The 24,404-nt window shown below is 42.1% G+C and overlaps 2 protein-coding genes across 14 annotated transcripts in view; one reads left to right on the top strand and one right to left on the bottom strand.

Annotated features, from left to right (window-relative positions):
* LOC143693607 (uncharacterized) overlaps positions 1–23,881 on the bottom strand; it is a 37,917-nt gene extending 14,036 nt beyond the window's left edge. For 3 of the 13 annotated variants that reach the window (XR_013181487.1, XR_013181485.1, XR_013181488.1), the window contains exons 1-4: positions 23,675–23,881; positions 18,150–18,287; positions 12,595–12,688; positions 8,289–8,523 (exon numbers count right to left, since the gene is read on the bottom strand). Coding sequence is in view for 8 of the 13 variants with exons in the window: in XM_077175852.1 (XP_077031967.1) it covers positions 6,990–7,154; positions 8,359–8,523; positions 12,595–12,688; positions 18,150–18,287; positions 23,675–23,844 (732 nt within the window). In the remaining 5 variants the exon portion in view is untranslated. Of the gene's footprint in view, positions 1–4,710; positions 7,155–8,288; positions 8,524–12,594; positions 12,689–18,149; positions 18,288–23,674 lie in introns of those variants that run through there. The other 10 variants (XR_013181494.1, XR_013181495.1, XM_077175854.1 and 7 more) reach the window with 9 other exon arrangements.
* Positions 23,004–24,404, top strand: part of SP4 (Sp4 transcription factor) — a 28,942-nt gene continuing 27,541 nt past the window's right edge. The window contains exons 1-2 of the mRNA XM_054635768.2: positions 23,004–23,540; positions 24,215–24,315. Coding sequence (XP_054491743.1) covers positions 23,534–23,540; positions 24,215–24,315 — 108 coding nt within the window. The 5' untranslated portion in view covers positions 23,004–23,533. The remainder of the gene's footprint in view (positions 23,541–24,214; positions 24,316–24,404) is intronic.

The following is a 24,404-nucleotide window of genomic DNA, read 5'->3' on the forward strand; positions in this document are numbered from 1 at the left end:
TCTTATCCTGATCATAAATACTATATTCAACGTTCTAGCTTTATATATAGTTGTGCTGTGCTAAGGTTAGCATAGATATGAGGCTTATAAAACCATCATCTTTATAATTAATTTTAGCCAAGTTTGCTCTGTTAGGAAGAAAATAATGGTAACTGTTAAAAAAAATTGATAAAAGAAAGATCATTATTTCTCTAACTTGAATAAATGTTTTTTCCTTTTTTTTTTTTTTTGCATTTTGAAGGGTAAAAATTGAGATAAAACCTAGTGAAATGTACGCAGAAGTGTCTGTGGCAGACTGTCAGGTATAACACAGCCTGCAAACTGAGATATTTAATAATTCTAATCAATTTAGAATAAAATTCTTGCAATGCTTATGCTGCTAACACATGTGAAAAATACAGAAAATGGCAAGATTGCTTCTGCAGAAGCAACAAATAGTTGTAGTAATATTAGCAATCATCTTTCATGTATACATCAGCTGTTTGTGACATACAGTTTTCCAGGTTGCACCCATGTTAAAATATACCTTTATGAAGACCAAATATTTTGTGTTTTGCCATGAGCTCTTTAGTTCCTCTTTCAGCTGAGACAATTTGTTGCAAAATTTGATTGGGAAAAAGATGTTTTCATCTGTGGCCTCATGGTGCCTGTGACCATGGAAATTCCAAAGAGTTTCTGATATTCTATGCTACTAAATGGTTAAAGAAGAATAATGTATTTTTCACCTGTCTTCAATATATTTTCCTCCTCTCCCTGGAGTATACTGCAGAAGACACCTGTTTTAGTTCTCTGAAATAGATGGGAATGCTAAGGCACATCCTTAGATGTAGATTTAGGTTTTCTTTCACAGAAACACAGAATCACATAATGGGAAAGGTTGGAAGGGTCATCCTAGAGCACACTGCACAGAATTGCATCCAGACAGCTCTTGAATATCTCCAGTGAGAGAGATTCCACAACAGCTTTGGGCAATCTGTTTCAGTGCTTAGTCACTGCACAGTAAAGAAGTTCTTCCTCGTGTTCAGGTGGGATTTCCTGTGCAGCAGTTTCTGTCCATCACCTCTTGTCCTATTGCTCAGCACCCCTGAGAACAGCCTGGCTCCATCCTCTCTGCACCCTCCCTTCAGACACTGACAGACATTGGTGAGGTGCCCTCTCAGTCATCTCTTCCAGAGGCTGAAGAGGTCAAGCTCCCACAGCCTTTCCTCGTGAGAGAGATGCTCCAGTCCCTTAATGATCTTTGTAGCCCTCTGCTGGACCTGCTCCAGGAGCTCCATGTGTCCCTTGTGCTGAGAAGCCCAGACCTGCATATATTATCACAGATGCAGCCTCACCAGGGCTAAGAAGGGCAGGATCATCTCTCTCAACCTGCTGGAAATCTTCTTCCTGATGCCCCCCAGGATTCCTTTGGGTTTCTGGGCCACAAGGGCACACTGCTGTCCTTACAGTGGCAACAGATACAGAGCTGTGGCTAAGGAAAGGCTGGACCTTGCTGGGGGAAAGCTGGAGAGCCCAAGGGCACACTGTGGTTACTAAGAGTCCTGTGATGCATTTGCATCAATGGGAGTTTTGTAGGGCCACATCACTACATGCCTCATTCTCTCCTGACCACTTCCTCGTCTTTCAGCTTCTGCCACCTCCATCTCCTCACTCAAGACTACAATTACAACAAATGACTATGACTTCTGATGCTCCTTTGCATTTGGCCTGAGACAGATTACTAAAGGAAGCTACAAGAAAGCTGTACATACCTACTGACTCTGAACAGGTTTTACTTATGCAGCAAACCAGAGCCTATCCCAGCATCCAGGCTGTGATCAGAACTAGTTTAAGCCTAGGCTACTTTGGAGAGTATATCACAGCTTGAATAAAGCAGGGAAGCACTAACAAAACTAAGAATTATTCCACATAAAAAGTCTTCATATTTGCCTTATGCAAAGAGTACAATCTGAAACTAAACACAGCTCAAGATTGTGGTTTTTTAACATGGTTATCTCAATCTCTCTATGATTAGATGTTGTTTTTATAGCCATTGAAGAAGTGGCTATAACTGAAAGTGGTTTTGATATTCTCTGGAAGCATCTGCCACATAAAATTAAAACATAATGTTTCCAGAAAACACTGGTAAGTTGGCTTTGAAATCTGTCATTAGAGGATGATCTTTTGTGTTATTTGCAACCTGATATACTTGTAACTTTCCTCTTCTTCATAATAATTGCTCTTCTTTCCACCTGAGTAAGCTAACAGAAGGATCTGGGGTTTGAACTTGTCATTCTCTCTTCATTCACTCTTCCTTTCAACCAGGCACACAGAAAAATAGCTCTTGTTCAACGCCAAAGTACTGGATCCTATCTTTTCAGTGCTGAAAAGAAAAACCACAGACTTTTTTCTTTTAAAAAGCCACACTTGTCATTCCTCCTGTTCAAGCCTCATCACAGATATTTAAGGCTTCTGACAGCCACAACTGATATTGCTTATAGTGTCTTGAAACATGCACTTCTTGTCCTTAATATCCTTTCAAATAACTGTTACTTGTTACTATCATTTAAAAGAGAAAAGTTCTCATTTTTCAACAGTACTGCATTAATGCAAAACAATTTTTTTTATCTGGATGAGATATCTATTTGTAAACCTAGCCCCTTTTTGTGCCTTCTGTGCAATTGGCAGGGAAGCTAGCTGGAAGGGGCAGAGCAGGTCACCTTTCCACAGCCCATTGTACAAGGGCCCAGACACACAGATGAGACTCAGATGATCAGCTGTTCCAAACTGGTGCTTTGTTTCATTTATTTTCTACTTCAGTTGGAAAGGACCTACAAAGATCATCCTGTCCAATGGCCTGACCACGTCAGGCTGACCAAAACTGAGAGAATATCATTAATGGCATTGTTTAAATGCCTCATAAACACTGACAGGGATGGGCGATCCACCATGATCTACCACTTCCCCAGGAGGCAATAGAATAGAAATAGTAATAGAAATAGAAATAACAGAAATAGAAATAGAAATAACAGAAATAGAAATAGAAATAGAAATAGAAATAGAAATAGAAATAGAAATAGAAATAGAAATAGAAATAGAAATAGAAATAGTCTGTGTTGGAAGGGACCTAAAACATCATGTAATTCCAAACACTCTTCCATGGGCAGGGACACCTTTCACCAGACCAGATTGCTCAGAGGTCCATCCAACCTGGCCTTAAACACTTCCAAAGATAGGGCCTCCTTAACTATTCTGGGCAGCATGTTCCTGTATCTCATCACTCTCACGGGAAAATTTTTTCTCTCATCTCTAATCTAAACCTACTCCCTTTCAGTTTGATTCCATTCCCCCTTGTCCTGTCACCATATGTTTTTGTAAATAATCCCTCTCCATCTCTCTTGTCTGTTCCCTTCAGGTCCTAGGAGGCTGTAATTAGGCCACTGTGAAACGCCTTTTCCAGGCTGAATGAAGCAGAACTTTGTCTCTGCTTTAGCTTGTTTTCATGCCTTCACTGATGTATACCTAACATTTATCACTGCCTGAAGTTACAAACACCTTATCATTCTGAGCAGAGATGAGAGGCTAGTTTGGGAGAAGATGAAGGAGCTGCTGTTTCTAGCACATGGGTTGGAAGGAGCAAGCCATGTCATTCTATGTGGAATGGAAGCTAAAGACACTGAAAAATATCTCTGCTTTCTTACAATTTCAATTTCCCAGTTGCTCTGAGCACCAGCTATGTAATTAGCTCAGTATTATCCAGGGACTAGGAATACAACCTGGTAGGTGCTCACTGTGCTTTGAACACTACCCTTTGAATAGGTAGTGAGACTGCTGGGAGAAGACTTGCTTAATCTTCAAAACTTTGTTAGGCTGCTGTGAAAAGCTGATGTTGTTAGTGTGTACATTAACAGAATCTCAGAGAGCTAAAAATCACTTCTGTTAGGAAATGTGGGACAGCCTTTTTAAAAAAAAAAAGTAACTTCAGCTAAATAATTTTAGAATAAAGCTGATCAAACAATTTCTGAAATTTCTTATTGGGTAATTCAGTACCATATTAAATGCCATATCAACACAATGCCTTCGTTATTAACAACCAATGCCATGGTCGTTATTCCCCCAGGAGTCACTCAGAAGCTACAGTCCCTCTAGGGGTTTCCCTATCTGTCTTCACAATAATTGACCTAGCAGAAAAACCCTTTCCTTTTTCACTTAATGAATTTGAAGTTACATTAAGCAGGGTGAGCTGATGAAACCACTCCTCACCACGGAAAAGGGAAAAACTCTGTAGGAGCCAACAGTGCTTGCAATGAGGCCCTGTGAGCATAGGAGGAGCAAAACCTCCCCTTCTCAAGGGGCAGTGAAATTTTAGAAAAAGGGATTGTGGAAATACATCCCAGAAAATTTTACCCTCTGTTTCTTTCTCAAATGTGTCAGTGTTTACTTGCGTGAGTCTTATCAGGAATACTGCTCAGGGAAAGTAAGAAAGATGAAATGCAGTGGAAAAAGATAGCTATTTATAAAATCACTGGAACAGTATTAATCAGGACAATATAAGAATAAAAAACTCATTGCATAATTCCAATACAGTTTTCCTTTTGTAAAATATATTGCTGCTTTCTTGCAATTTTCATGTATTCAAAATTTTGTTGTTTCAAGATTATCTAATAATATCTGTCTTTAATTCTAGCATTTAAAACTAGTTTTCAGTCATGAAATCAAATACTCTGAACATCCTGAAGAGAATAATTTATTATTACAAAACATATAAATAGCACATTTATATAGACTATAGAAGAAAATATTGTGAACAGAAAATACATTACTCATGGAACTGGTAAAATGACAACACTTGAATACTCATTTTTCTATATACAACTGTATAAAATCAGTTTTATTAATAAAATGCTTTAAAATTAAAACAAAATTAAAATTCAAATACTACAGTATGAAAATATAAAAAGTTTGTTGAGTGAAACTATATTCTGGAAAGTAAGACTAGTCTGACTAGGTCATGCACAGACCTAAAGTCCAGTTCTGTTACCAATGATACTTAAAACTCCCAGAACAAGGCAGGTCATAATAAAGTATATCCTGTCTATGCCACCTGTTGAGAATTCACCTTCTTTTCTTCCTTTAGGCTGGTCTCCTATATCAAGCATAGGAAATTAGAGGTCCCAACAAGAATTTCTTTCACATCAGGGCAAGTTCCTTTGGAAAATGTTTGTTCCTTATTTTATGCACTTCAATTTAAAATTTGCTTTCTAAGCCATAAAAATTGCATGCAGGTCCACTAATAATATCTCAACAAAAATGACTTCATATAAAATAGAGGTACAAAATTTAGACACATGATTATACTCATAAATTATCTTTAACACTGAGAAGTAATTTACCATCAATACACCAAAGCAACCCCATTACACAAATGCAGCACCTTATTTCTTCACATTTAAGACATACACTTAAAATTGATTATTTTATATTTTTTTTTCATTCTGTGTACCTACATTCTGAGTAGGTACACAGGCTGTCAGCACAGTGGCTTTCTCAGTAACAACATCTTGTTCTAGAGCAATGCAAAGTTCTAGAGTTAATCCATGGAGTATCTCCTTTATTTTTCCAGTGGGATGACTATTCTCTACAGACCTCAATCCCTTAGGGCTTCAGTATAACCCAGTATTCCTCAATTTAGGCTTGGTTTTCATGTCATGGATAAAGTTGGGTTTTTTCCCCAAAACATTACAGCTTTCATTTTCCTTGCCCATAATAGCCATCATGTGCATCAGCAGCTATTTTGTATCCTTTCTGCCCTCCTGTGACCTTCATTCAAAACTTCCCTTAGAAGAAAATCTTTCTTCCCACTCAACAAAGTACTCTAAACCCAGCTTTAAAGAACTCTTTATTGCAATCTTAGTGAGACAGTAAAGTCCAGTAGTAAGGAAGATCCTCTTGGAATTGGCAGATGTAAGTTCAGTGCTTGTTCCACAAAAGCTTTTCTTTGCACTCTAGGCAAGTCATCTAGCGGGATCCATGATCTTAAATAACCTTGTTGAGTACAGACTTTAACATCTCCCTGCTTTGAAATCCCAGTTGTAGTGGGAGAAATAAAACTCCCTGTTTTTACCTGAGAGTTGTAAACATAAGAATGTAAAAATTAGAGGGCTTTTACACATCCTGGAATAAACATTTAGTGGTAGATCCTCTTTATGAGTCTTGCAGGGATCTCAGAGATTACAGACTCAAGCAATTTTTCAGAATGTGTGTATACTGGAATGTACTAATTTTTTACAAACAGCAGGAAGATCTTGATTAAATACTGGTGCAAAATGGGAACTGCTCAGAAAAAAGTGCTACACAAAAATACACTCTTGCATTATTAATTAAGAAATAGAAGTAATAATTAAATTAAATAGAAAAATGAATACTACTACAATCAGTGCACTTTGTACTATTAAATTATTAAATACCATAAATAGCTCAAGCTTTCCTTAGTGTTCCAATTAAGTTTCAGCTGCATGTTACTCCATTATCAGTGGTACATCTGCAGCAAAGACAGGCTTGAAGAACATTACCTTCCAGTTTTTGCCTTCATTAGTAATTTTAGCAATATTGTTAACCAGAGTTTATAGAACCTTATTAGTTAGCATTTTCACTGTCACTGGTTGCAAGACAGACTGTTCATCTTCAAGGGGTTCCACAGCTTTAGGAAGCCAACTCAAAGTCCTTCCATAGCTGATGCACACACTGCTACCTGCCCTTCCCACCCTTCCTTTCTGCCCCAGCACTGACCACTCACTCCTGGTGCTTGCGCTATGCCAGCTCCACAGCTAATGATGTCTTTTTGGGAACCACTTTCAGTCAGCAGTGGGTCATGTCAATTCACAACAAAGCCTGTTATAACCTGAACAAGGAAGGATGGGTGCTTGGGACAAGAACACATGGATCAGGAAGGAAGGGAACAAGGACATGGGGAGCAAAGCTTTCTTGGCCACTGAGATCATTTACAGTCACTACTGACTCTTGCATTCTTTCACATATAGGCTAAAAAGTTCAAGTAGGTAGAGCAGATTTGTTCGTACTAAAGTGATACTTTCAGTGCTTCTTTTCTGGATTGCATTTGGCGTCTGCTGAAGAGTCATAACCCGGGTACATTCTTCAGATGTTTGGGTCTTCTGCTGAAATTAGAAGATCAGACACTTGGGCTAACACCAACAGGTTCTTCCCAAACTATGGCACAGCTACACAGCTTTTGGCATAAGTAACCTCTCCCCAGAAGCCAAATAGCAGAATTGTCAACAACGGTCATTAACTTGTGACTGGGAGATACAGGGCTGGTCAAGAATCTTTTTTTAAAAAAAAAAAAAAGTTTAAAAATGCCTACAATAAAGAATAATTTAAAAAAAAAGGCTGACATAGTTTAGACCTGAAATTCTTTAAGAATATAAAATGTGCAACCGAGAAGCTTCTCCAGATTATAGAGTACTGTGAGACTTGTAAACCCAGTGAAGCGGTAGTGCCTGATCACTCAGTTCAGCTTTTGGCTTAAGAGAAATGTCTAGGAGCAAGGCCAAAGAGGATACTAGTGCAACCTGTGTCACATGCCATAGTAGCTCTCCAGAGAGTGTTAATATATTGTACCAGTTAAAGCAGCATTAGCCTCTCTTTGTAAATATCTACATCAGCAACATGATAGACAGCAGATCAACTTTCACAAGTGCTTTGAGAATGGTAACTGTTTCATCCTTCCTGCTTATTTTTAGGCTCATCCACATATTCTATGAAACTTTATTATATGCTTTAAAATCGCTGCAAGGCCACCATATGTCTTGATGCTGCTCATATACCATATCTCATGCTGAGTCCTTGTGAGACATTCCTCATTCTGGGCTTATTTGTTCACTTATTATAAGTGAAGTCACTTATAACTTAAGGTAACTCTTCCCCATGTGTCCTAAGGTCAGACTAATTTCTCTTGCTTGCATTTCCTGCTTAGGTTTTCCCTCCTAGTACATCAGTCAACTTGTCCCTGTACACAGGTTGAAGCTGAAAAGCAGTGTGGGTAATTGTGAGTCTGGCCTTGAAACCTGAGCTAAGTAACAGCTATAAGGTGTTCATGTGGGCCATGCTGCCAGCAAAGGCAGCTCAGGAGTCCAAACAGCATGCCTCTCTTTCCAGCTATGACACAAGCACAGCCTCGCAGCATTGCTGAGCCTCTTACAAAGGAGAGAAAGAAGAAGGGACCTCATGAAAGCAAAGAGAATAGGTGTAGAGGGTTCTGCTAACCCCACAGTGAAGAAAAGGAGTCACACCTCTTGCAGCTGATCTTCACTTCTGCTGAAAGGGTGCAATTCTAGTTTGTGCCTGGCCACATCTTCTCACCTTCCCCTTGTGTTGGGGGTGTGCTGCTTCATTACCAGTCAGCTGAAACAGCTTAGCTGAGAAAATATCTTTTGTGTGAGTGTTTTTTCCAGTTGAGTTGAGTTTCTGTGAGCTGCTGCATGGCCACACCAGTACAACCACAAGGAAATGAATGGTAATGCACACCTGGGCAAGAAGAAGAAGAAGAAGAATCATTCTTTTTGGAAGAGCACCTTCTCAAGCTGGCTAAAGGCAGTTGTGAAGACACACAGCTGCATATGAACCCAGCACAAGTAAGTACATTGCTGTGAATCAGCACACAAAACTAAATGCCAAACCCAGAAGACTTTAATTAGCTAGTGTAGAATTGTGTTTGCTAATGGCTAGTGCTGCAATGACCAGTGAGATCAGTATAGATCCCATGATTTGAAATATCATGGCTTTTCTGAGACAAGCATTGTCAAGAACAAGCAAACTGAGAAAAAGGACAGGTGTTAAATGTTTCTGTAACTAAAAATGGGAAATTACAAACTCTGTCAAAAGAAAAATAATTTTTAAATAAAAGTAGAAAATAAAGAATCTACAATATGTCCTCTAATACAGCAGAAGGGATCAAACTAGCATAAGTTCCAGCATGCCAGTTTTTTTGCTTCCAGAGCTGTTACCTGCTTTGCTGTGCCAGCTATCTCAGCTTTACACAGAGACTGCAGGAACTTTGCACAAAGTATTTACTGATCACATGAAACAGAAGGTTTGACTTTGGTTATCCCAGTTGTTTCCCTTCTCACTCTCTGTTTGAACCAGGAAAAACAGCTAGTGTTAGCGCTTGGATGTGGACCAGGGAATTCTACTTAGAATAAAATTTATTGCCAAACTGACAAAATAGTTTAGCTGTTCATAGCCAAATATTTCACTTGCACCGCTGTGTGGTTTCAGCAGCCACTGTCTGGCTGTTTTCACTGTCTGGCTGTTTTCCCTCCCTAGTGATTGAATGCATACCTTCCCAAAGAGGGAGAGTTCATGGTACCCAAGGAGTTTGGCACTTCATTCATGCTCTTTAGTCATTTCACATAAGCACCAATGGAGAGCTTACCCAAGAGCTGTGAGGTGCCCTTGTGAAGCTTCAGGACAGATATTACTCAATTGAAAATGTCTTCCATTTTTTAATATGTAAAATATACACATTAAATCAGAAATCTCTCTCTTTCTCTCTCTCTTAATTATGTTTTAGTTATTATTTTTCAGGTAAGTAAAGAGAGAAGCCATTTCCATATTATATTTTATATTGACCTTTAGTCATTTGTTTCGCAAGTTTAATGTTTCATTGTAGGAAAAAAAACAAACCAAAAACAAAAAAAACAGAAGATATCTTTCACTATCTAGCAACTGAATTTAGCAGCACTCATACGTTTGTCATTGCCAGTATATATTTCATCAGGAAACCACATGAGATGAATTAGATTTCCTGTTCAGCTTAGAGAGCAGCAGAAGACATCTAGCTAGTGCAGAGTTGTTATCCACTGTTACAAGAGACATAACTCTGACATTACAACTCTTTAGTAGCTCTTCATGAGAACACTAACATGAACAGGCTGCATGATGTCAGATTGGTTCTGTCCACTTCTGTGAGCTGCTTATTTCAATGTACAGTAAATTTGCTGCCTAGGAAAGCTGTCTTTCATGCCAGGCAACTTTGTCTGTGTTCTAAAATATAAATTTAAATATATAGCTATAAATGAAGGTATTCTTCTAAAGCACATGGAGAGCTGTTCATGGCCATATTCTTCTGCTAAGAAGAAAAACTTGAACTCTGAATTTCTTAGCAACAGCTTCTTTGAGCACCACGTAATTCCAAGGAGTATCCAAAAGCAACTCTCTTTTTAAAACTCACATAATAACTGAAGCTTGATGAAAAGGGAAGAATTTTGTTATGATTTAAAATGTGACTTTCAGCTCTTTGGAAGTGCGTCTTGGCAATCTACATGAAGCTCTTCACAAAAAAGAAATAACTTATTTTATTTCCATCATCATCAAAAACAAGGTAAAAAGAAAACACTAAAGAAACCATAAAAGTATGACCAATGTAAAATGGCACATTTTCTTCACTGTTTTTCTGATTTTTTTTCCTTATTAATGAAGAAGGAACAGATTCCAGTAATCACCTCCCACAACTCATAGCATCAAATACATGTACTTACAAGACAAATAGCAAATGGGTGATTTCCTCCAGAGGGGTTTAAATTTCACCAACAAAAATCAGTCACTGTGACAGTGGTCACAGGGGTCTTTGGATGATGGAAGAGATGAGAATGTTGACTCCATGTTCAGAAGGCTTGATTTATTATTTTATGATATATATATTACATTATAACTATACTAAAAAGAATAGAAGGAAAAGTTTCCTCTCAGAAGGCTAGCTAAGCTAAGAATAGAATAGAAAAGAATGAAAACAAAGGTCTGTGACTCGGACAGAGAGAGAGCCAGCTCTGCCGTAAGTGGTCACTAATTCCAAACATCCACACGAGACCAATCACGGATCCACCTGTTGCATTCCACAGCAGCAGATAACCATTGTTCACATTTTGTCCCTGAGGCCTCTTAGCTTCTCAGAAGGGAAAAAATCCTAAGAAAGGATTTTCATAAAAAGATGTCTGCGACAAGTTACAATTGAAAGGTTACAACTATTTGGTGGAAGAAGGGTGGTTTGGGTTTTTTGTGGGTTTTTCCTTCTTATCATTATCTCGAGCGCTATTTGTGTCAGAAGAACTATTCAGTTGTGTGACAAAGCTCACCTGCACACCCACAAGGATGCTCAGAGAGACAGTGGAATGATGGGGAACACAAATTCTACCCTGTTGGGCTGCCCTCAGACCATCACAGAAGCCATCAGACCACTGAGGACCATTTTCCACAAGTCCCGAGGAGTACAGGGAAGGCAGAGTAGCAGGCAGGAACCTAGACTCATACAATCAAAGAATCATTTACACTGGAAAAGACCTGTAAAATCATTGAGTTCAATTGTTAATCCAGCACTGACAAGTCCACCACTAAACCATGTCCTTAAGTGTCACATCTACACATCTTTTAAATACCTCCACAGATGGTGATCCACTACTTCCTTGGGCAGCCTGTTTAAAGTCCTGGCAACCTTTTCAACAAAGAAATTCTTCCTCATATTCAATGTAAACCTTCCCTGGTGCAACTTGAGGCCTTTTCATCATGTCCTATCCCAGATTAGCTGGGAAAAGAGGCAGAACTCCATCTGGCTAAAACCTCCTCTCAGGCAGCTGTAGAGAGCAGTAAGGTTCTTCCCGAGTCTCCTTTTCTCCAGGATAAACAACCCCAGCTCCCACACAGGACATGTACTCCAGACCCTTCCCCAGCTCTGTTGCCCTTCTCTGGACACTCTCCAGCACCTCAGTGTCTTTCTTGTAGTGAGGAGCCCAAAACTGAACACAGGGTTCAAGGTGTGGCCTCACTGATGACGAGTACAAGGGGACAATCACTGCCTTGGTCCTGCTGGCCACAGCACAACCTGAACCAAGGACCACCAAGAAACAAACACTTTATTCAGGCCCCTCCCTGGACTGGTCCCAGCAGGGACCCAGTGTCCGCCTGAAAAAGCCATCATGACAAAGTGCTGCAAGCAAACAGCTGTCTAGATCCCCTTTCAGACCAAGCAAAGGTGCTGCCTAGGGCTGGGATACATCATTCAATGCAGGAGAAAAGCATTCTCAAGTTGTGCAGGATAATGTTTAGGGAAGGATCCAGAGGCAGGAAAAGGGAGATGTTTAGGTGATTTGGGGAGGAGCAAGAGTGGGAAAATTGAGGGGTAAGGGGATAAACATGGCCAGCTGTGTGTAAATACAGTATATTTCAATATTTCTATGTCTTACTACCTCTATTCTTCTTTTGTTCATGTTTTAATTCTTTTCGCCAGTGACTTATTTCAAAGAAGCAATTTGGCAACCAGTAATTTATTATAATGTAGTTTGGATAGAGAAAATTAGTAAGTATCTAACTAGCTTCTTCTAATAAGCTTCAGCAATATTTAGAAGGAAAAGTCTCTTAAAGCTACAAAGAAAAGTAATAAAGTAATTATACAACTTTTCTTCTGAAAAGTTATTTTATTTTATGTCTTGCAAATTTTGTCTTTTAAAGTGTTTACATAATTTTCTCCTTTTGAAGCAAGTGTCAAATATTAATATCAAGAACAGAGACACAATTTTTATGTTCACACAGTATCTAAATATTTACCTCAGATATTTTCTGTGAAGTGGTCCTAGAATTAAAACGTTTATAACACTGCATTGCCATCACTGTTTTCAAGAATTCTTGAACAACGGGTAGTCTGAATAGGGAAGAATAAAATACCATCTTCAGAAAGGAAAAATCAGCAGTCAACATCATTTCAACATCAAGAACAATAATCCAATAAATTATTAAATTGACACTTTTAAAGCACCTGGAGGGTCAGTGAAAAACAAACAGGCAGGAAAGATTTGTTGCAAAAAAAAGTTTGATAAACTGCTGTGTTTTCTTCCTTTAACAGATTATCTGCCTCATAGCAAAAAAGGCAGTAGCAGAGATGTGTATTGACTTATGGGAATCTTTGGGCACTACCTTACTTGACCTTCTCATTAACAGGGCACAGAAACATTTTGTTCTGGGTTAACTTGCTGCGCACAATATGTGCATAATTGCTTGCAGAAAATACTCCTAGACTTATTCATATTTTGTTTTCAAATAGAAAGGATATATAATATGTCTGATTATAATTCTGATAAGATCTGGCCAAAATCTGATCCAACACAACATTTTCATTTAAGACTTGGTTGATGGAATGGATAACACACTCAAAAAATGCCAAAGAAAAGGGGTGCAAGGAAGCTGAAAGATTAGAATTCAAAATGACTTTGATAAATCAGAGAAGTGGTCTGTAATCAATAAGACGAAACTCAATAAATACAAGGACCAAGAACTATACTGAAGCTAGAAGAAAATCAAATGCATAAATACAAAATTGAGAATACTAACAGCTCTCTAGAAAGAGACCTGGCTGTTACATTAAACCACATATTAAATAGAATCAGTGATACCACACTGATGGAGAAACAGAAAAACTCATCCTGGGACATTCTAATAGATATGTCATATGTAAGGCAGAATTACTAACTGTTTTTCTTAACTCACCTTTCAGAAGCCTCTGTTTGGAGTAGTCTAACACAACAGTACATAAAGAAGAGTACTTTAAAATGGTTTAAAATATGGAAAATTATTGAAAAAGGGAGAGGTAGTATTTGCTCTAAAAAATAGAGGCTGATGGAAGGTGTGGAGGTGATATCTCAACCTTCCAATGCGTAGAAAATTCTGAAAAGCAGGGATTCCTCTTCATGATTGTGCTTCATGACACTGAAGGCATGGCAGAACCTTACTGGCTTTAATCACAGCTGGAAAGGTTTAGGATAAAACAGGAAAACCCTCTGACTCTATGGATAGCTACAGACAGAAATAGGTCACCAAAAAAACTGAGGTATAATCTCCATCTCCACCATTCAACTTTCTAAGAAGAGGTTAGGAAAATACTCCTCAGAGTTTCTCCATTCCTTTGAGGAAGAGGCAAACAAGTGGATCCTGCTGGATTTTCATTCTTGCTACTTTTATTACAGTCTCAAAGAAGCAGAAAGTTGTAACTTAAATTAGCTATTTTTTTAGTACTAAATATTTTTATGACAGTTTCTGACAGTGACTTGCCTTTCAGAAATTCATGCCCTGGTGGTCTACTAGTTTTAAATAGCAACATCTCAGAGGTTAGATCTCTTGCTGACTTTGATCCATTCTCTCAAGACAGCTTAATGCATCTCTTGATGCCTGCAGGTCTTTGATTCCAAATATTTATCTTCTTTCAGATTTATTTCTGACCACTTGAATCTTACATTTCCTCACAGAACCTCTCTGACACATTCATCAGCTACAGAATTCAGATGACACTGTTCTTGATGCTTCCCCCTGACATCATGGGGGCTGCTTTTAACTCTTCATAGGCTTATTTATTACTCAAACAAACTATCTAATGTAGTATGTCAGTTCTTTCAATCATTATGCTATAGTGCAGTTAAATATTTACCAGGTTGATTTTAAGGATTTTATTTTCTAAAGTACTTTGCCTTTGATTTCATGGTTTTATGCCTGTGGACACCCATTCTACAGTTAAGATTACTACACTAATCTTCACTATCTTGCAGCTACTGTGACAGAGAGAGTCAGCTATAATTACTTCTTAAATCAGATCTCATTTGTTACTTAGGACTAAATCTCTTGCACACCAGCAAAGCCACCTACTGCTTAAAGCACTCCTTTGTGGTTACAAGAATTTGCTACTCTTAGCTATATCCTTCAGTAGTATTTGAGCCATTAATCCTGGGTACTTGAAATTATCTATTAATACAAGTTTACTCCTATCTGGACCCTTGTCAGTGCAATTCTTTTGCAAGGGTTATTCTTCTACAATAAAATGCACTGAGAATTGGAGCTAGGTAAAAAATGAGTCTATGGCTCATGTTCTTGGTTCCCTCTCCTCAGAAATTTCATGAAAGTAAAACTGTATCCTATTGAAGAGTCAAGGTTAGAAAATATATTTGAGACTATGGAATGTGCTTGTTTCATCTGTTTTCTTTTTGATTAGAGTTCAGAGAGGAAAAAATCTACCTCCCATTCCCCCCTCCATCCGCTGTACCTGCAGACTTGAAATTCCAGGTACATTCATTGATTTTCTCAAACAAGAACTGACACATGTCCCTCAAGCAGCTTTCATGTACATTTATTGATACAAGACCTGTGCAGAACTGGGTCACTGGTACCACATAAAAAATTTGGAATACAAACTGCAAATAACACAGAACATAGGGTATCCTGTTTATGCCTACATTTATTACAGGCATGTTAACTAGTATCCTGGTTGAACATCACCCCACTTCCCCATCCTCTGGTACTTTATAAACTGCCAGCCTGGTTTCACTGCAAGGAATAGGTACATGAGTCCATGAGTTGGACTCAATTATCCTGATGGGTGCCCTCTAACTCAGCATATTCTGTGATTCTGTCTTTGAACTGTTTAAGTTGAACAACTTTAAACAACTAATATAACATGCCCTGGACCTATCACCACACCTGCCATCACAGTGTCTCCATTTTTGGAAGATGAACTGAGCAAAAAACATGTATGTGGGCAGAGCAGCAGTGCTTTCGGTGGCAGCACAGATGCAGGCAGACTTCCTGAGCCAGAAGAGTTTCCTGCACACAATGGGCCACATAAAATGAGACTGCAAAGTTGGTTACATCAGACACAACTTTCTCTGTTGTCATATATTGTCAAAGATGACAAAGACAGGATCCTTTTGAGCATCACATCTGGCTCTATGAGAAGAGTTCTGCAAATGCAGGTGGGGCAGCTAAGCAGCAAAAAGAGATTTCTAGAATGAGAAGTACAATATTAATGATAACAAGTTCAGCCCTTTTTTTGTGAGAAGACTAGTGTGTAGGCATGTTGTTGAGCAAGAAAAGGAAATAACTAGTCCTGCAGAGATCCAAAGAGTTCCCCTATCTCAGTGCCCTGGCAGCATTTTGGGACTGGAAAATCAATAGCAGGTGAGGTTATTTAGGAAGTTAAAACAACCACTTTGATAGGAAGTGGTAGTAGACTTGGATACACCCTCAACTGCATCTGATGGGGTCACTGATGGGGAAAACGTTCTCTCTGCTATCCTGGCTGCTGAGATAATTTTTCTTTTTCCTAGTAGTTGGTACAATACTGTGGGGTTGGCATTTAGTATAAGAATAATGTTGACAACACATTGATGTTTTAGGTGCTGCTGAGAAATAATTGCTCTAAATCAAGGACTTTCCAGTTTCCCAAGCTTTGCTGGTAAACAGGTGCACAAGCAGCCAGAAAGGATCATAGCCAGGACCGCTGACCCAAACTAGACACAGGGATTTCCATACCACAGAATGTACCATGCCCAGTACATAAATGGGTGGAGTTGACAGGAGGAGAAAATTGCTGCTCAGGCTTGGACTGAATGTTGGTCAACAGGTGATGAACAATTGTATTGTGCATCATTTGTCTTTCTTGGGTTTTATTTTTATTTCTCTCTCTCTTTGTTGCCGACATTTTCATTGTTGTTGTTGTTATTATTATTATTAATTTATGTTTGGTGTTTAGTGTTTTATGTTTTATTTTAATTATTAAACTGTTCTTATGTAAACCCAGATGTTTCTCCTCCCAATCCCACTGGAGCCAGGAGGCAGGGAGCCTCAGTGAGCTGAATGTTACTTACTTGCTGGCTGGGGTTAAACCACCACATCCACCAGTTCAGATCTCCAGGCTCTAGATCAAAAGGAAGGAGTCACTGTGTTGCAAGCTTTTGTAACAACCATGGAAGACAACGCTGTGGTTGGGTGATACATGGAGGTGTGTGGTACCTGTGCATCCCGCTGCTCTCTCCTGGCCACACTGACACAAGAAGACTATGATCCCTCAAGCTCCCAGCACACTGAGATCAACAGACTGACCCATCAGGGCCTCCGGGGACTGCACCTGCACCCTGGCAGTCAAGCTCATGAGCTCATCCATTGGCAATCTTCACTAAGGCCTTTTCACTTACTGATTTAATTACTTTCAAGTGGTCACTGGCTATGTATACTTGTCTACCTCAAAGAAAAGTCCTTGATTTTCTGTCAGACTTTATTCTACACATGGCTTTCCCACATTTTTTTTACATATTTAAGAGTATCTATCTCCTCATCAGAAGGAACTACATCTCAAGGTTTTTCCTTCCCTACTTAATGTAGGATTGATGATGGTCACACACCTAGTCAACAGGGGCTCTCTGGCTTGGGAGAAAGGAGAAGGCAAGATGTCTGCAGAGACTTACACTTGACAGAAGCTTGGGACAGGAGGAGAGAAGCCAAAAATACTTCATAGCAGTGACAAATAGAATCAAGTAACTCCCTGAGTTCAAACGTACTTCAGGAAAGACTTGATTTTAGTTTTTAGACTTGTGATAGATTGGGCATAGAAAAGAATACAGAAGACAATTATCACTCCCTTAAGGTATGCAGATTATCTCTGTGCTGGATGACATGGTCCTGGGTGTTGGAAAAACACATTTTTGACCTGGTAGGGGAAGGTTCTCAGTGAATGTCCTGAAGTCAATTTCCACACTGTGTCCTTGGATATGCTGAAGTCCTGGATTGCAACTGTCACCTGTTACTGTGACAAGAAACAAAATCTGATGTCTTGAGTTAATGTCAGGTAGATTTCACTTCCCTTCCTAAACTAAGAGCTTGCTTTCACAATGTCTGATACAATGTCATCCAATAGTCAGAGCTGATACAGTAGCAGGGTGCAGAGTGCATGGGCCCTGTCTAGAGCCACATAAACCCTGTTCAGAATAAGTGTTTGATTCAGTGCCTGAGACATACCTGCTTTCTCATGGTAACTGCAACACAGTAATGACATGAGAAAATCCTAGGAGAACATCAGGTGAGTGAGAATGAACAATTGAATGCAGTACAAAGGGAAGCTTTGTGTTTCAGGCTTGGAGAAGTTAGGGCCATGGCATTCAGAACTGAAGCATTCATTTTTGCTGCTTGTCTTCCTGAAGGCAGGATTCTTAATCCAGTCCTGTGCTGTCTGAGATTCCCTGGGCTGATGCATTTGCAAAGAGAGGATGCTACAAAAGAAATCATTGCTCGAGTTCCCATGGTGTTGTCAATAGATATTTTACACAGATTCCAAACAGGTCAAATACCTCTTGCTTGGTTCACTTGGGATCATGTGGAACAATGCCGAAGGGGCTTGCTTGCCAAGTACAGGATTTCCACTGTGGCTCTGGTCCAGGCTCCGTCTGATCAGTAATGCTACGCCATCACCAAATTCTTCAAAGTTGCTGTTGATGGAGTTGAAACAGTTTACAACAAACCCACCAGAAGCATAAGAGTAAATATGCACCCAAACCTGCATATATTTCTTGGGGAAAATTTGAGTTCCATGGCAAAGCAGCACCAAGAGCACAAAGGGAGCATGAAAGAACTGGCAAAAGAGCCTCTGGGCTGGCAAATAAGCTCCATTCAGAAATATGGTTATCTGATACTTGATCTTATGCAATCCTGGCAGACAAAAATTATTCCTTCTTATGTTTATATAAATATTCTCACCACACCCCCAGCTTCAGTCAAACAGTCTGGTCTTATAGTAGTTCAGCACCATGTGTCTAAGGGCTGCAGCATTTTTAATCTAATACAAGCTCCTCTACAACTGGACTTACAGTTTTGTGAAGCCACCATGTCATTACTGTCTCTACTGTTTGCAGCTGCCAGCCTCTCGTCTCTCTCTGTCCAAATGCAACCTATGCAAGGGCTGGCAGAGAGTAGAGAAGGGAACCAATGAAACTGGAGCATGCAGACAGCTGTCTTTCCCTCCCCCTTCACGCCCCCTCTTTTTTTTTCCCTTTGTAAAGATATTTGATGTTGTTCTGTTCAGCATTACAAGCCCCACCGTGCTCTTATAGAGTCATGCCTAATAGGCTCAAAAATATCAGTCAGTGAGTTAGGTGAAAAATCAATGAATGCTAAAGACAGCTTAAAGAGCAAGCCAGAAGTGATAAAGAAAAGAGTTTGGGAACTTAAAAAGGGGGAGAAAAAAAGAAAAAAAAAAGAAAAAAAAAGAATGCAACATACAGGTGGGGATTTAGGGTGAGAGAATATTTTTGAGGTGGAGAAATGGGTGGCTATTAGAACAAGGAAAGAAAGTAGCAAAAAATAATGGGAAAAGCAAGACACAGGGAATTAAATTCACACAGGAAAAAGTCGGAGAAAATAAAGAAAATTAAAATATAAGAAAAACAGGAACAAAACATAGAAGAACTGACACACAAGAGAGACAGAAAACTGCACATATGGATAGAGAGAAAGGATAATTAAAGTATCAAAAACAAGGAGCTAAGCTCTTTGTAGTTAAAATATATACACACTGTGAGAGACACAAAGCAATAGAGACTCAGCATTAAGTGGATTTTCTTAGTTTGGGCTGTTGTGCAAACTAGCCACCCTCATGTGATACTATGCCTGAGCTACATCTTGCCAGGAACCTCATATTTCAGTGGGTCTTTGCTCACCCACACACTTCCATGTTGTGCTCTTTTCCTGGGTGACAACACACTTCTAAAGTTCTGAGCCTGAAAGAAAGTGGTAATGAAAGCCGTTTGCTTATTTTTTTCCTGTTTCTGATGTTTTACTTTCATAGATCCCCACTAGCAGTCGGAACCCCTGTGCCAACAGAAATACATCCTCAGACCTGATCTTTCTTTCATGTAACCCAACAGGTGACTGCTGCTGACTTCAATCAAAGCCCACAGAGAACAACCATGTCAGGGTGCAAAGGGAAGGTACTGGTTCATGTGGGAACAATGCTGAAAGGGGCAGACTCAGAAAGCTTAAGCTGGCAGAAAGAATTTGAGCAAGACTGACATTTGGAATTTGGGAAAGAGTAGGTGGTATAGGAGTAACTATGGATGGTAAAAATAAAAAATGAAAATCATGGTGCCCCTACTGAAACCACCTACACCACCACCACCATCTTTTATCTGTCACTTCAATCACTTGCTGAGTTGAGACAGATTTTACTCTTTGCACCCTAGAGGCAATTTTTCAAAAACCTACAGCCTCAGATGGAAATCCAGTAAAAGTTTAAAAAGATTGCATAGGACTTAAAACTTCCATCTCTCAAAAAAAAAAAAAAAAAAAAGGAGCGTGACCTCAATAGCACATTTGCCTGTTCTTCATATATCCCTTCCTTCAGGAGGTGCCCCATACTCTGCTTCCCAGAGCTGAGTGCACGGCAAAGCTCTGATGCTCTGAACAGCCTGACCATACACTCCCACACACTGTCCAGCGGCTGGAGCTCGCATGGAGCTCAGCCCTGACCCTGTGCTGGAGGTGGCCCAGTCTCCTGCTCTTCTGATAACCACTGGATCACCAGCAGGTCCTGTCACTACCTCAAAGATGCTTGGATGTGAAGGGTGGTGCCCTGACCAGGAGGGCACTGCCCTGCCTTGGCAGTGGACTCTCTAAGGAGGAAGCCCTAGTCTTGCTGCTCCCTGGCACTAACTAGGAGGCACTGGGATTTGGCTGAGCTGTAAACTGTGAGCTACTACCGCTTGCTTGTCTGAACACAAATAATTCAGCATTTGTGGGGTCATGATCCCTTCCCAACTGTTGTTGCTGTGAAACAAAAAGAAAAATTGCCATGAAGATATAGCAGGAATTCAAGCAGTTTTGGGGAATATATAGATGAAAGAAGGGAGCTTTAATTACATTCTTTAAAAGTACAATAGTGGGATGTCCTTAGAATCTCAGTTCACAATAACTGGGCAGGACAGTTTGGGGGAGCAAGAAGTGAATATTCATTTTCACTTTCAAAAACATAGAAGAAGCAATCTTAACTGGTTACGTGTGATAACTTTTTTGTGTACTTTTCTTTGGTACGTTGTTAAGAAATGGGTCAATTTCAGGAATGCAGTTTTTAATTTTCACTACTACAGTGGGTAAGCCTTTCAAAAGTATGCAGCTATGCTCTGGGGATAAAACCACACCACGCTGACTGACACACAAGAAAATTGTCTCTTTAGAAAATAGAAACCTTTGGAACTACAGAATTGTGATGGAGTTCAGAAAATTACTCTGTCCAACCCTGCACTGAGGTGGAATCAAATACTCCCAGAGCAGCCTGGTACATGCACATCCTAACTTCTCAAAAACTTCCTGTGAAGGAAGTTCCTTTGGCCCAAGAGTTGGTCTGTTCTGGTGTCTCACCACTACAATACAACATAAAAGAGCAGAGATTCAGAGCATGGCTATGTTATGTTCATAGTAGGGACAAACATCATTCATTCACTGCTAGGACAATGTAACACTTGAGTTGGATTCGATGATCCTTGTGGTCCCTCCAACCTAGACTATTCTGTCCTGTGGTTTTGTACTTGTGACCTGTGTTTTCTGTCTGTACAATGTCTGGAAACAGCCTGTATCATGTTTATGTCTATCACTTTCTTATTCTACAATGGGATTTCTACATTTCCTTTCTTCCAAAGGGTTGGAGAGAGGCCTGGAGTTGGGATTGAGGGGAAGATGGCCCTTTGAAGGATGAAACTGTTGAACAGCTGGTACCTGCTTTGGTACTTTCATCTTTGACTTATCCTAGAATCATAGAATGGCCTGCATAGGGAGGGAATTTAAATATCATCTAGTTCCAAACCTTCTGCCAGGTGAGACTCATTCCACTAGGCCAGGTTGCTTAGAACTGCATCCAGCCTAGCCTTGAACACTTCCAGGGATGGAACATCCACAACTCCTCTGGGCAACCTGTTCCAATGTCCCAGCCCTCCACAGTAAAGAATTTTTTTCTAGTATCTAATCTAAACCTACTCTGAGACTGAAGCCATACCCCCCATTCTCCTAATATTCTTGCAAATAGTCTCTCTCCATCTTACTTGTAGGCTCCCTTTAGGTATTGGAAGGCTGCAAAAAAGGTTAACCCTTAAGCCTCCTCTTTTCACTACTGAAAAATCCCAAATTTCTCAGCTTTCCCTTGTAGGAGAGGTGTTCTGTGCCATTAATCATTATGGAGGCTGGTGATTTTGCACTTGACAAATAACTTGGACATATGGCATAGAAAATTTTAACGGACAAAATTTGCACCGGTGCACCATTTTTTTTTCCCAAATCTGAGTAACACTAACAGGCTTTGCCATGGAGGTGGTTATTGTAGATCCACCATAGCTGCCGCGACCAGCTTCGGCTTGCCCAGCTATCGCTCCAAACCAGCCAGGCTGAGCGGGGCCGAAGCCGCAGGGAACAGCGGCACAAGCATCGGGAGGAAACAACAGCACCACGGTAATTCATGTGGTTTTAATCCAGCAACAACGCGCCTAGTCCGGCACAGCGCGCCGGGGAGCGCCTCCCGCTTTGTGAATCCGCAGCGAGGCTGAGCCCCGGCGCCTCAGGGCGGACCCGCCCCGAAGGCACCTGCCGGGCACCGCCACCAGGCATGCGCGCTCGCCGCCACCGCCAGCCCAGAACTACATATCCCGGCGTGCCGCGTGCGCCCAGCACTGCAGCCGAGCCAATGGCGAAGGAGAAAGCAGCACCCGCCTCCACACAGCAGGTGTGGATGCAATCCCCGAGCCACCCTTCCCCCCCCCGCAGGCAGAGGGCTGGCGCGGGAGGCTGTTACAAAGGAGCACAGAGGCGGCCGAGCGAACGGGCCCTGGCTGCCGTGTGGAAGCCGCAGGGGCGTCTCCTCCCCGCTCCCTGCGCGGCCGGGGAAGCGGGCGCGGGGGCCGCGCCTCAGGACAGGCGGCGGCTCGGGGGCTTCCCGCGCGCTGTCAGTTACGAGCGCGCGAGGCGGGCAGGCGCCACCGGGTTGGCCGGCGGCCGCGCGCGGCCCCGCCCGCCCCCTCGCCGGATTCGCTGGCGACCGGGGCGCGCGCGCCGTCCATCATCGGGCCCAGCCACGGCGGGACCCGGGGCTGAGGGCTCGGCCGGGCCCCGCCCCGCCCCGCCCGAGGCTCCGCCTCCCGCCCGCCCCTCCGCCCGGCGCTGTCAAGCGAGCGGCGCGAGCGCGGAAGCCCGGGCCTCCCGCACGCCCCCGCGGAGCGCGCGCGCCTCGGCGGCCACGCCCCCTCCCGCGCGGCGCGGACGGGCAGAGGGCCGGGAGGAGGAGGAGGAGGAGGCCGAGGGCTCTGGGCCGCGGCCCGCCCCCGGCCCGCCCCCTGTGCCTGCGGCGTGGGGAGCCGGGCTGAGGCGGAGCGGGGCGACCGAGGGGCCGGCGGCTGGGCTCGGTTTCCTGCTCAGTGGGCGTCGTTGGGGCCCCGGCGGGCCCCGCCCCCGCGCCTCCCACCCCGGGCCCCAGCTGTCACTCAAGGCGGCGGGCTGAGGCCGGCGGCAGCGGCGGGCGGAGAGAGAGGCAGCTACGCCACAGCCCAGCGGCGGCCATTCGTGGAAAAATAGGCCGTCCCGCTCCTCCCAGCTCCGGCTGCGACCGGCCTTCTCCCCGCTACCCCCACCCCACCCTCCGCCTCCTCCTCCTCCTTCTCCTCCCCCCTAGAGCGGCGCCTCAGCGGGGCATTAATGCGGGATGAGCGGTATGTAACCCCCTCCCTCTCTCCCTCCTGTGCACACCCCTCCCTCCCTCTGCTCCTCCCTCCACCCTTCATCCCCCCTCTATCCCGCCCTCCCGGGTTCCCCCTTTTCTTCCCTCTGTTCTCCCCCTTCTTACCCCGATCTTCTCTCGCTGCCCCTCCGCCCATCCGTGCTGCTTCCTCTTATGCCCCCTTTCTTCTCCTCCTCTCCTGCCTGCCCCTCCGGCTTGCCTCCTCCGTACCTCCCTCCTCCATTCCCCCTTTCTTCGCTAACCCTCCCTCCTGAGCACATCCTTCCCTCCTTCATTCCTCTTTTCCTCCCTCTTTCCCTCCCATGCACAACCCTCCTCCTGCCCCCTAAAGCATCGGCGGCCACTCAGTGGCCGCCGATGCTTTAGGGGGCAGGAGGAGGAGGAGGGTTGTGGGTGGTTTTTTCCTGCTGTCTCTGGGAGAGGAAACCAAACCTCCCCTTTCTGGGTGTTAACTCTCCAGCCCCCATGGGTTGGGTTTCAAACCACGTTTCTTAGGACTCGTTCTTTTGTAATAATGATTTGTACTGTTGTTTTTATAAAGAGGCGAAAGCGACGAGCTGGGAACCGAAAAGGATATGCTCGTAGGTTTTGTTATTGTATAAATGACGGTGAATAATTAACCTGTTACACTTGATATTTTTGCAGATCAAAAGAAGGAGGAAACTATGCCCACAGAGGGAGAGAAATCTCCCGAGGCAGAGAATAACAACAATAATAATAAAAAAGGGAAAACTGGAGGCTCACAGGTAAAGAACACACACCCGAATAGGGAAGTGCCCAAACTATTAGCATTTAAAATGAAATGTTCAGCTAACAGCATTTCCTGCTCAGGGCA

This window comes from Agelaius phoeniceus, chromosome 1 (assembly GCF_051311805.1).
Source record: "Agelaius phoeniceus isolate bAgePho1 chromosome 1, bAgePho1.hap1, whole genome shotgun sequence".
Classification (NCBI taxonomy): Eukaryota; Metazoa; Chordata; class Aves; order Passeriformes; family Icteridae; genus Agelaius; species Agelaius phoeniceus.